Below are 13,337 nucleotides of genomic sequence, written 5' to 3'. Positions count from 1 at the left end.
CTCAGGTTCAGCTCTGCGCCCTGCTCAGGGGTTCCCTGCAAGCTGCCAGTGCTCTCAGGCCAGGTTCCTCACCACAGTCCCACTGCTGCATGGCCAGAGCAGCACCAGGCACTGCTGGACCTTCTCCAGGTCTGGAAAAGCAGCGGCAGTGAGACTCGGTCCTCACACTGCTGAGGAAGATGCTGTGAGACACAGGCCCTTCTTGTGGGAAACCACTCTGGTTCACCTGGGTTTCTGTTCTGATTTCCAAGCTCTGGGCTCTGTATTTGTTATCCCCCAAGGCCATAATTGTGGTTTGTTGTGGCCATATTTCTCTGCTGACTAAAGGAAGGAACCCACCAGGGATGAAGTACAGGGCCACCTCTATGCATACGTCCAGGGAGACAAAACAACCCAATGCTGTTTTGTGGTGAGGCAGAGGTGAGACAATGCTTGCAACTGTGGGTAAAGGAATGTTTTTAAACCATCATCCCTAGAACCTCAAAAAGCCACTTGGATTCAGAGCGTGAGCATGCAATATTGCAAAGCCACGGGGCTTGAAACAAACTCAGGCATCTACAAGCCCCCTCTGAAGTTGAGCAGAGGGATGGAAACCTGAAACTACTGATTTTATTCTGCAAAATTCAAGAGGAGAAATAAATTCTAACTGAAAGTAATGGTCGTCTTGTGGTTTGAAATGGCAAATTCACCTCTTGTTACTGAGAATCATCCAGAAAGGGGGCTGGGGCTTATGTATAAGGGTTTTTTGGAAATAAAGGGCAGCTGGCTGAGAGCAGACAGGCTACGCAACACATCAGTGTCCTTCCCTGACCCCAGAAAACCTCTGGCAGGAAGGGGACCCCGTGTACAGAAATGGCAACACCATGTCAGCTTTCTTCCCTCTGCTGCTAGAGAAAATAGCATTAAAAAATAACACGAAGAGACAGACACATGCAGCCACGGCAAACTCGGAACAATTATGAAATCAATAAGCACCTGAAGGGCTTTGTTACTCACCACTTAACCCCTCGTGTCCCCACCCAGTTCAGTGTTGTGAAACACATGTCAAGTCCGGTACACAGAAATCCTAAATGAAACAAATGGATGGTGCCTTGGGCTACACGAGCACCATTCACATCCTATTTTATCATTAGCTGTCTGGAGAATAAAGAAACCAACAACAACAACAACAAAAAAATCCCTGCCTGAGAAGAATCCTGATCTAAAATACCATGCCATGTGTTTAGTCCAGATCTGAGCAGATGCTGAAATGCATGCTGGTTTCTCACCGGTGCACAATAACCTTTGCTTTCGTAGCCGGAGAGCTTGATACTGCCCTCTTCATTAACAAGTCTCTGCTCAAAGTGCATAGGTACTGCTGGAAGCGGGCAGGGAGCGGGTGCAGGATCAGAGCCCTCAGCAAAGGAGACATTGCTCAGAGAGGTGGGGAGTATGCAGAGCCACTGAGCGGGCAGCTTGTTGGGATGGTACCTGTGCATGCTCTAGAGCTCATCTTGATGGAAATGCCAGCTAAATTGTGGAGCTTTATGGCATGCTTTAGCTCAGCAGTCCCAAGGGGGAGACTGTAAGATGAGATCATGCCATGGTTAACTCCCTGCTTTTCCTTTCCAGTGCAGTGCCTTGGACGGTGCCTGTCCGCTAAGCTGTCAGGATGATGTAAGTTGCCCAGATTTCTTCTCTGTACCTGTGATGGGTGTGATTGACTACCTGCTCTGTGGAGATCTCTGCCTCCACCGCAAAAAAGGTATTGCCTGTTGTCTCCGCACGAGAGGTTGCACAGCTGAGGCAGGACCTTGTGCTGTTGAGACAAACCTGCAGTTCAGGTCTATCCCTCAGCTGTGAGACGTCAGGCAGGGGCATGGGGATTCCAGCCAGTGACTCTAAGGAGCGTCCATCTCCTCTAAGGCTGTCTCACTGGCATCCCAGGTCTTCCAAAGAGAGTGGCTGTCAGCATGACGTGCATGCTGGACACCCCTCTTTGCAATTATGCCACTGCTTCAAACTTGGTCTCAGGCATATTTGGGACAGGAGAGTGGGATCACCAGAGAATTTTCATTGTATGTTCATGTAGGATTTCCTCTGCATCCTAGCTTTTCCCTGTGAGACCTAAAGTTTTTCATCCAAACACTGTGCCTCTATTTCCTGCTCTGCAAAATAAAAATAAGACCAGCACTGGCGCTCAGTGGTGAGGAGAGGGTTATTTTCATGAGTGGTTATAAAACTCTGAAATCTGAAGATGGAAAGCATTAGATACCATTTTATTAAAGAGAAGTGCTCTCCAAATATCCTGTCGCTTCCTGCAGGATGCCTTCCCTTCTTAAGTGTGGCTCACAGCCTGCTAGGCCTGCACACAGCCCTGGCAAGAGACAATCTCTGTCACAGACAGCTCACGAACTAAATACCTCAAAATGGAGGCAGAGAGGGAAAAGTCAATTGTGTAAAACCCGTGGTAGCTGAGCCGTGGGGCTAGGCACGGAAATGCCAAGGCTGTTGCCATAAGCACAAGCCCACACCGCTCCATACTGCACACAGTGGTTGTATACCAGACAGCCATGGAAAAAGCTGTCTTTAATGTTGCTTCTCTTTCATCTCTGCAGATTCTGAATTGCTTCCTCATTGATAACAACGGCTTTATACTCGTTTCCAAAAGACCTGCAGAGGTAAGAGAGCATAAGAGAAGGAGGAGAGTGGCTTAGCTTGTTCCTAAATAACCCACCAGAGCTGGTTAAAACAAATGAAGTTCAATTGTGTAATAAAGGTGGCCACGGTGTAATTAAATTCAGCTGTGCAGTGAGGGGGAAGCCTCCTGGCAGAGTGACAGCACATCCTAGGTGAGGAAGGAGTTTGCAGTGATAAGGAAGGAACTAATCAAAATATCTTTTTATCAGAAGTGAGGAAATTAGACTCCTTTCCCTCGGCACAGATGCTACTGAAAGATGATCTGAGACAGCCCCAGAAGGCAGGTGTGCCCTGACGTGGGAAGGGAAGGGAAGGGAAGGGAAGGGAAGGGAAGGGAAGGGAAGGGAAGGGAAGGGAAGGGAAGGGAAGGGAAGGGCGCAGTGCTTTTGAGCACCTCTGAAGTCAAAGCAGGCATTCTTCAGGAAAGGAAACTGAGGGGATAATAAGAGCAAAATCATGTAAGCAAATTGGAAACAGGAGCACACCTAAAGAACTGGAGGATTTACTGGACTCGCAGAGTTGAAAGGAGTGAGGAAAAAGACTCAGAATGGTAATAAAAATATATGCAACAAAAGTTGCTTCCTTTCCTCCTGCTGCCAGTGCCTCCACAACCATTTCTAGGGAGCTGAAGGGGCACAGTTTGTGATGCGACATCCCATACAGCCTGGGTAAAGTCAACACTACCTGCCACTGCATGGTTTAGCTATACTTTTCTGCTCTTCGGTAAATTCACCACAGAGCTATTTGTTTCAAAATAATAAAAGGCCATAGATTTGGATGTCAGAAAGTGACGTGTTGGAACAGCCTCATAAACTACACAGCAATAAGTCAATAGCAAGTGTGGGCTTAAAGAAGAAATGGGAAATGAAGCAGTTTTGTTACTGACAGAAGTGCAGAGTTTCATTAAAATTGCCATAGTACTGGAGTTACCAAATACTGTATGCGTATTTCTGAAAGGCAGTAGATCTAATCCCAGAAATTACTTTCTTCAAGATGTGACAAACAGGTTGAAATGGAAATTAAAAATAAAGTAACAGAACACCCGATGGATGTGATTGGGACAAGCAGCACAGCTTCTGTAAAGGAAGAAAACCTATGTTATCAGCCATAGTTCTCTGAAAGTATGGGTGAATCAGGAGATAAGGGAGAATGGATGACCTACTGCATTTCAATTTTTCTAAAAGCCTTGAACAGAGTCCCTTACAAGAGGCTGTTAAAGAAGTTCTCGTTAAAGAGTGAAGTGTGAAGCAGTGGCATTGATCTCAAAGTAGCTGGGACAGAAAAGAAAGAAGAGGAATTTTTAGATGGATATTTAGATGGAAAACGTCAGCTATATGAGTCCCATGGTTTCCCATCTGGACTTGTGTTGGTTAGCATATTCAGAATAGGCTGGCAAAAGAAAAAGGTGAGATCGTGAATTCTGCAGGAACTACACAGTAAGTTCAGAGAGGCCAAAATGAGAACTGCTGAGACTCACAAAGCAAAATGAATCAGCATCACAGTGGCACCAGGGGGTGATACAGACAGAAAAGAAGAGGGGCATATTGCAAGGAATAACCAAACTCTTTGTCGGAAAAGTGACCTACTCAGGACACTGAATATTCCAGTAAAAGTGCCCCTTCAATGACGTGGTATGCCAAAAGAAAAGTAAAGAAAACTTGAACAATAAGGGAGGAAAATGCTGTAAAGTTTTAGTGGCTCTCTACTCTGGGAGGCCAGGTCCTTCTACATGTCCAGGATGGGCTGGTAGTCTTAGGAATTGATGTTTCCTCCTCTGACCCCCACGGCATTTTCAAAGGTGATTTACTGAGTCCTGTGGCATGTGTCCACAGATAAAGGGAACTACACCCTTTAGCTATCACGTCTACTGTTTGTCCTCAGCACCACCCTCCTGGGTTCTGTTTCTATTTTTCCTGCATCTTATGGAAAATGGGTTTTTCCAAAAGCTCATCTCTGAAAGATCTGACTAGCAGAAACATGGCATTATAGTAGATTTGGGTAAATTATAAAGATTATCCACATGCCTCCAAGATCAGGCATTTTGGCAGGCACCAGAGCTGTCATCTCCTCCAGCTGTTTACCTCCCCTGACCTCGGGGAGTTCGCCACTACTTTTCTTCTGATTTCTTTATCTTGTTCCAGTTACTGCTTTTATTTCCTGGTGGCACCATGAGTGTCCACACTGTTAAACCCTACAGGGAATTCAAGACAGCAGCAGCATTAAATCAATACCCCAGGTTTCATAGCCTTGCCACCTGGATGTTGCTGCATGGGATCACTTGCTGCTATGTGGCCTTCCCTGCCCCATCCCACACTCTTCCCTCAGTGCGTCCTTTAACATAATGCCAAAAAAAATCGCATACCTGGATTTTTGTGGGTATTTTGCCTTTCTGGAGAAGTCAGCTAGTTCACTGCCCTCCCTCCCTGCCTCATACCAGACACCAGAACCAGCAAGAGTGGCTCAGCTGCCTGGGTTAGCATTTCAGCCCAGCAGCGGGGAGAAGGGCAGCCTGCCCGCAAGCTGCCTGTTCTGCCCCACCAGCTGGGATGGGAGTGAGTTTATCAGACGCTGAAGGAGCGAGGGTGCACAGGCGAGCCATCTGCCCCACTGAGCCCCACGGCCTGTGGTGGCTCCAGCAAAAGCAGGACCCCACAGGCATCCCCGCTTTCCCAAGGAAGGCAGCCAAGGAGCTGTCGTGTCCAGGACGCCTGCTTCCCAAGGCAAAGTGCAAGCTAAGAATAGCAGAGAGGTGCCAAAGCGCCTGTGTTCTTACAGCCCCCAGGTGAGCAGCTGGTGCTGGAGACCTGCTCCGGGGGCTCTGAGATGTTTTGCTCCAACTCTCCGCTTGCTTCCTTGGGGCTGCGGTGCTTTATGGTGCGCTCAGCCCGCTGCCTGCCCGGGGCTGCCTGCTGCCCGCACCTCCTTCCCTGGGTGACCACACTGGAAACCAGAGCAGCTTCACACAGGACCAGGGTGAGGACAGCCTGGCTCAGGCTCTGCTCCCCTCTGCCTTTGGGATGGGGGATCAGGGCGGGGGATCAGCTCTAATAACCTCCGTCTGAAGGCATCAGGAAGCTTACCAGCAGCCAGAAGCCACCACGGAAGAAAGAGGGACTCAGGATTTTAATGAGTGACGAGTTGGAAGCTCCCTGCAGGATCACTTGGGGAAGAATGGGTAATCTCTTAATTCGGGCTAATCTCCCCATCCAGACTCATCGTGGAGGGAGCAAAGAGTTAATAGTCAGAGCCAGGAGAAGGCAGTTAGTGAGGGAGAGGACCAGGCAATCTAGGGCAGGGCAGGAAAGGAAAGTAAGTGGCGGGCGCGAGGGCTCCTCCACGCTATGGTGCTGTTTCTGCTGATGTTTGCAGCCCTGGGCCCACAACCACCCCTGAGTTTTTAGCTGCCTTTTGTGCCAGCCAGAGGCACAGCTGCGGATCATGGGTCTCGAGTTCCCTCCGCCTGCTGCATCCAGATGTCCCCTCACTCACCAAACCTCTTTCTCTAGGACTGCTGCCTGCTCCCTGAGGCATCTTGCAGGGTATGTCTGCAAGCTCTGCTCAGGTGGGACTCCAGGGACAGGGTGGGAGCTAAAAGGCCAAGATCCCACCAGGGCTGGGCAGAGCTTGTGGAGAAGCAAGGGCTGGCTTTGTTTGAGCCATGCAGTGAGGAGGCTGCCTGCTCACCCAAAGCCTGGCCCATTTGGCAGATCCTGCTTGTCTACAGCTTTTGTGTGTACCAAAAGTGCAAATTTCTCAATGAGCCAGCTCTCAATGAGCCAGCAAAGCATGGATGCATATACGCCTGTAAGCAGTGATGTAGCTTTTGAGCCGTATGGGTGCTCCAGGATGCATCTTCTTCCTGCGCATAGCCTGCATATGTACTTGTACGCTCTCAGCTGCAGGGGGATGTGATACAGCATGTGTCACACAGGATGTCAGAGGCGATGCTTTGTACTGTGAACCTCTAAAATCACAAAGGCCTGGGGAAACCTGCCCAGAGCTGGGAGTTAGGACAAACACAGCAGAGGGATGTCTGGGAGAGCAGCAGCCAGTCACTGGAGGAAGCAGGTTGTAATGAGAGCTGCTTTGCAAAATGCCACTTCAGTACAGGACCACATTGGTTTCTGCCAAGTGATGCTTTCCTGTGTTACTACCTGCACAGGCTACCTAAAACAGCACCAAGCTTTGAAGGTCTGATTTGGTGCTAAAGGCCAGTTTGCTGATGCTTTTCTGAACACATTCCCTAGGCCTTACTCTCAATTACACTAATAGCTCCTCATACTTGTACCTATAGGAAAGACATCCTACTGGGAGAAATTGGGTCAGCCATCAGCATCTCTGGACAGGGCAGGCCCCATTTACAGTCCTGCAGTGGCCCCCTTCCCTTGCCACACCAACTGCAGCTTGCACTGTGTTAAATCCCACTGCTCCGCCTCCTGCTGGGGCTGCAGACCGGTATTAAATGGAAGCAGCTGGCCTCCTCACCACCCTAATCAGATTGAAAGAAGGAGGGAGGTGAAAAAGTTAGCGCTTGCTCAGGCACATTTGACTATGTCTGAGACGATTACAGCCTAAATGCTCGAAGGGGAGTTGATGTTATGTATCAATTTATACAGTGAAACACCTGCTAAACCCTGTTGAGAAGAGGCTCATAATCGGGTAACACTACTGTTAGATTATTACCATATGATCTTAGGTAAATCTGCCTAAGGGTTTTGTTTTTTTAGTGGAAATGCCCCACTCAAATAAATGAAGTCATCTGTCATCTGCTAATACATGCTAAATGACTGCTAGCCTATCAGTGGAAAAGTAAAATGTCCCCCCCAAATTGTGTGAATGCTTCCATAACATATGGGAGCTATTTACTATGTCAAGACCCATGAGCCAGGAAAATAGATGAAGGACAGCTCATATCTGCGCTCTTATTATTTACGAGTATTTTATTTACTTGCTTGCAAACAAAGCACTGGACTTGGCAGATTTGAAGCATTTTTGCAATAGATTTGTCATGGTTTAGTAATCAGGAAAGCCAGAACTGTGGTTTGTTTGAAGAAGTCTTTACAGCAGCAGTTCCCAGATTTGGGATAGGGACTGTACTTGAGGTTATTGACTCCAAAACGTAAATGGGACCAGAGGGCCACAAGCTCCACTTTTAGTCCAGGCATGCAGTTGAGATTTGGGTGTTGCAGGTTGCCCCCCGCAAAAATGCAACTTTTGCTAGAGTGGAGCCTGTGCAACAGCTCTGGCCGGGCCAGTGCATAGTGTGTAAGCTAAAGGGATGGATTGGTTTGTGTTATGGTTTTTGGGTTACTGCCTGCTCAGAACTTGCACAGCAGTGAGTTGTAAAATTGCATTTGCTACCTAAATAAATCTGTACGGCACACTTACGCATGGTGGGTTATTTCACCTAGGGCAGCAGGGCAGCAGGACAGCAGAGGCTTCTGAAGCCACTGTAGCCATGGGCTAGCAGAGAGGCTCAAGCAAGAGAGAGTCAAGCATTCAGATCCAGAGAACACGGATTCACAAAAACCCACAGGAGAGCCCAGGCTTCCAGTGAATCAATGTGCCTGGGTCACTGCAGCTTAAGAGTCTGCCTTTTTCTGTCACAAGCTGCAGGGACTTACGTGGGCTAAATCATTTCCAAGTGCAGTAGGAACAGTGCAGGATGCCCAGCTGGCAATGGGGGAAGTCCTCCCTCAAGCTTTCCAGCCAGCCAAAGGACAAAGCTCGGCATTACCTCCTTATAAAACACTTGTTATGTGTAGTAGGCCTCCAGACAGAGTAGATCGGCTGGAGCCATTGAGCACTTGGAAATTTTACTGTTGTCAGTTTATTCTGGTTTTTTCCTTTCTTGTGCTTGCAGACTGGAAAATTTTTTGGTGCAGTGGATGGCTCAGTAATGACCCAGCTGCTAAACATGGGCATGTTCAGGCGGTAAGTGGGGGATCTCTGCACTGTACTTCTCTTTCTTCAGCTGGTGTGTGGGTCAGGCATATTGGTCCCCATAAGCAGCACTTGAGCAGGGGAAAATGCACATACTGATGCATGTGACTGTCTTTGATACAAAAGCTCCTTTAGCTACCTGCCCCCTCCCCTGACTTGCTCAGGCATTGTCACCACACACCCTGTTCCTCCTCATCTCCTGCTCTTCCACCTGCTGCAAAGTGCCGAGAGAGAGACATTAACTCCCGATCTCCATGTGGCCAGAAAGCAGCTGCTCCTCTGTCTTTTCCAGGGCAAGATGCTATGGGAAACACTTCTTGGCATTTTGGGTATAAAGTGCTTCAGTTCCTTCTGCCACTTGGAAAGCCTTTCTATAAGCGGTTGTCTGAGAGCCCCCCAGACGTGCTGTTGCAGCTGGCTGAGCACATTTCTTTTTCTCCTAAAAATACCTCTGTTTGTCTCACTCCACTCCCCCAGCCTATGTCATAAGAGAGTTCAGAGTTTCAGTGGCTTGAAAACAGGAACTAGGGGGACCTGAGGTAGTTACAATTATAATTCTCCTGCTTCACAGCCTGCTTTACTCACCATTTGAAATTAGGGACATATTTCCTCCTGTACTGACCCAGTTACATTAATCCAGAGCCTGTATTTCTCGCTTTGCAAGATCCAGCACTGGCCAAACAGCAAAGACACGTGTAAGCAGGCCACTGCTTTAGTTCTTCCATACAGGAAATTTGTTAGAAAAAGCTGACGTGTGTCCCCCATAGGGAGTTGCATTGCTTGCTTTTGACTGTTTGCTTGTTTTGTTTTGATTGCAGGGTGACCATGTATGATTATCAAGCAATGTGTAAAGTACCCTACCACCACCACAGCGGTGCCCGGCCTCTGCTCAGCGTACGTATCTGTCGGCATGCAGCCCTCTCTGGGCTTGGCTGCAGAGGCTTTCTCCTAGGACATCTCCAACACCTTGATGTAGCACATTCCCCAAAAAAGTTCGGTAGATGTTTGCTTTCAAATGATGGGAATGTCCAAACTCATCTAAGGCAGATTTCTGAGGCAGTGATGGCCACTGACAGGTTTCCGATTTGGCTCTCTATTGGCGTATAGGATCTCACTGAAAGTCGTAAGGACCAGAGAGAGGACAGGAACTAGAGTATGCAAAGCTTCTCCTAAAAGCCAAGGAACCAGCAAGCAGCTGAAATGAACAGGGCATGGTTTTACTCAGCAGCTCAAAAAGGAGAGTTGCACTGTCAGGGAACAGAGCATCTGGAAGAAAGCTGTCAGCCTTTCAGGGAAGAATGAGTGGGCTTGGAGCAACAGAGAGAGGGGTTAAAGCGTCAGAGAAATGCTGATAGCGCAGGGAACAAACTGTCAGAGGGAATAGTTTTGCCAGTACCCAAATGCAACCTCAGGAACAAGCTAATAATCTAATCCCACTCTACCTTCCTAACCTGGCCTCGAACAGGCAGAAACAGGCAGCACTCGGTAACTACTCAACAATCAGGTCCCTTCAAACTAGGTGAAGCAACCCTAAACAGGGATGAGTTTATTACTGTTATGATCGGGGTTTGATACTTTAAAATGTGGTGTGCTGGAAGTACTTCTTGCAGCATGACATTGTATTTTTTTTCCAGTTAAAGAATTTTCAACAAAATATTACTTTTTCACAATGTGTGACATTTTTAACAATATGTCCGTTTTGCAATGGCTATATTTATGCTGGATAGAGAAAATACTGTGATTGTAGTGAAAATATTTGCTTGATCATATCCTCCAATTCTGATTACTGAAAGAAATGTCACAAAATATGAGCTGCCAAAACCTAGGTGAATTGGGAAGAGAATAAAAAGGTGAGCATTCAGCCTCCATCTGTCCTTTTCCCCTCTTAGCGAAACCCTTGAAAAGGAAGAAATCAAGAAAAGTCAATTTTTCATATACACACATAAAAATCAGTCAAATTCCCAACCATCTATACATTTTACTATTTGCTGACTTATTTTGGCTGAAGATAAATCAGTTAGCAGTAATGGAACATTATCTTGTGTCCTGTGATTGCTGCATCTGTTTTGGGTTTGAGGATACAGTGTGATTATGAGAGGGAGAGATGAAAATTAGACATGGTTACCATGAAGAAAAGAAGCAGCAGGATCCTCTGCAGTTGAATTGTCCCTGGAACAATGCTGGATTTCCAATTTGTAACTGAGAAGCAGGAAGCTGATAGAAGTCATGCCATCTTGAGGAAAAGCTGGATGAAAGCACAGTTAAGCATAATCAATCAATGGCAGATAATACTAAATCCTGGGCAATGCTGTTGCTTGTCCCAGAAACACCACTTGCTATCAGAATATAAAAGCATCCTAAACTGGTGGTGTCCCATTTAACTGTGTTTCTCTCCTGCTCTGAGCTCTCAAGGTCGTCCATACTGGAGAGAAATCATCAAGCAATTACATCTTCAAAGTCCTTCATACATTTGTGATAAACTCCCTGACCCTGATGGGGAGGGGGTGAGAAGATATTATTAGTAGCAAGGCAGCTCTGCTGGCTTTTGATGTATTTTGAACATTTTCCAGTGATGCCCAGACCTTGAATTTCCAGTCTGTCTTCAAGAGCTCTGATCAGGGAATTGGTCTGAAACGTTGGGTCCTGCATAACAATTATAAACTCTCTGACCAGGTCCTTATGGTATTTCTCATTTCTTCTTTTGTTCTCCAGCCAATTTATGCCTTTCTAGCTGCAGTGAAATGGCTGATAAGTGATTTCCTCATGTGAGTACCAAAAGATGGGGGTGTTTGGGAGGCTCAGACCAATGGGGCAAGAGCTGAGAAAGCTGCAAGCAGAGGCCCCCGCATAGGGCATTGCTCTCAGCCTTCTCCTGACATTCAGCTCAGCGCCTTGCTCCTGGGAGACAGAAAACTATTACCATTCCCATTTTGAGAGGCAGAGGCCCAGAGTGGGTCTGGGATTTACCTGAAGTCACTCAGTACAAAGTGGTAGAGTCAGAAATAGGTCTCGGGTCTCCCGGGGCCCCGTGCAGATCCTTGATGCCAAGTCCTCTTGCCTGTCTCCTTTGCCCGTGATGAGCAAATGTACACCTTTGTTTCACAGGGGACAAAGGCTGAAGGAAGGAAGCCAGGGAGCTCAGGTCTGAGTGAGACACAAGGGAAGAGAGAGGGGAGGCCTTGAATCAAGCGCTGGATTCAGACTCACCTCAAACTGCTGGGGGGAATCGGAGCTCAAGCTCAAATTAGGATGAAAGTGCTGCTGCTCAGCTTGCTGGGTGTGCAAAAAGGGAGGTGTGGAAAAGATCCAGCTCCGAGGGCTTGAGCGTATTGGTACAGAATAATTCAACGTGACGTGCACCTACCTCCAAGTAGCCAGAGTACGGGCTCCCTGACAGCCCGTGCCTGCTCCTCAGGTGGGTCTCACGGTGACTCAGGGGCTGCTGTACTCATTCCTTCCTTCACTGGGGAGGCCCCCTCATAGTATGTACTTCAGGAAAAAGCCCATTCAGATATTCCACAGTACAGATCCCATGATACAGTCTATCATGTGGAGAGGAAAAAAAAGTTAAAAAAACACCCAAACTCAGACTTCCACTGCCAGCAAATTCATAGTAAATGTTTTGGAACTGATACTCGCCAGGCAACGGGGCCATCTCCCTGACACCTGCACCCTTCCAGGCTGCTGAAAAAGCATCCTCTGTTCTTGCTCTTTTGACAGCTTCCTTTTGGAGTTTAACATGAGTAGCTTCTGGCACTCAGACAACTTGGCAGATGGTGAGTACACAAGAGTCCAGCCGCCCCACAGCACGTGAGTGTTACAGCCACTGGTGGCAGAAGAAGCTGTATGGGGAAGCCCGGCCTCGTGCGAGGCACCTGCCATCTGCCCTGTCACCTCTCCCTCCACGGACACTGGAATCCAGCTTCCAGGTCCCACCACCACCCCGTCTCCCCCCATTTCCACCCCCATTTCAGGCTGCCACAGCACCAGAGCAGTCAGGGTGAGGTGTGTGTGACGCGGAGCATGCTACTTGCTTTCCTCAGGGTAACTGCCGGGGCAGGGGAAGGCTATTCTTTCTGAGGACCCCCACCCTACATGCAGTGGGATGAGAGAGACCATCAGCTGCAAAGCCCTTCAGTTGGAAAGACTCCCTTCCAGTCCTTCCTGAGGGTAGCCTACAGGACAGGACAGAGCAGGGCTGGAGCAGCAGGCTCTCTGGAGCCTAGCAGGGGTCCCAGGAAGCTAGCCAGAAACCTGTAAGGTTCAGTAACACATTGAGGGTCTTCACTTGCCCTTCTGGACCCTCTCTGGAAGAGAGAAGATGATGGCACATGGTATTGCACAGCAGCTGAGTGCAGTAGAGGGCTGTGTCTGGGTTGAAATCCAGTGACCTGCCCTGCAGCTGCAGTTCTGCCTGCTAAAAACATCCTGGAAGTCTCTGCGGTCCCATCCCTGCCCCTGTAGGCAGGGGGGATGTTAATGGCCCTGAGGCGATCCAAAGGGAAAGGTGAGGAGTGCTCTGTGTGGCCATGTAGGTGCTGTTATTACATCCTCACTAATGGTGCTTTTAGTGGAGACAGTGCTATCTTCCCTGCTAACTGTGGGGCTGAGTCTTCTGCACTGAACTCTCCTGGCACAATGGGGAAACAGTCATTTTTAGAAAGCAAAATTTCCTTCTAGTCAGAAAACCAGCCCAATGTCTGGGGTAATGTTTA

The 13,337-nt window shown here is 48.1% G+C and overlaps 1 protein-coding gene across 5 annotated transcripts in view; it reads left to right on the top strand.

Moving 5' to 3' along the window:
- CACNA2D4 (calcium voltage-gated channel auxiliary subunit alpha2delta 4) overlaps window positions 1–13,337 on the top strand; it is a 131,261-nt gene that overhangs the window by 106,330 nt on the left and 11,594 nt on the right. For all 5 annotated transcript variants that reach the window (XM_030040134.2, XM_030040132.2, XM_030040133.2 and 2 more), the window contains 6 exons: window positions 1,612–1,656; window positions 2,598–2,660; window positions 8,543–8,613; window positions 9,441–9,516; window positions 11,335–11,387; window positions 12,343–12,398. In XM_030040134.2, the coding sequence (XP_029895994.1) occupies window positions 1,612–1,656; window positions 2,598–2,660; window positions 8,543–8,613; window positions 9,441–9,516; window positions 11,335–11,387; window positions 12,343–12,398 (364 nt within the window). The remainder of the gene's footprint in view (window positions 1–1,611; window positions 1,657–2,597; window positions 2,661–8,542; window positions 8,614–9,440; window positions 9,517–11,334; window positions 11,388–12,342; window positions 12,399–13,337) is intronic.

The sequence above is a fragment of the Aquila chrysaetos genome, chromosome 17, assembly GCF_900496995.4.
Source record: "Aquila chrysaetos chrysaetos chromosome 17, bAquChr1.4, whole genome shotgun sequence".
NCBI classification, from domain to species: Eukaryota; Metazoa; Chordata; class Aves; order Accipitriformes; family Accipitridae; genus Aquila; species Aquila chrysaetos.
Note: the sequence above shows the minus strand (reverse complement) of the source record. Positions and strands in the feature narration are given on the sequence as shown.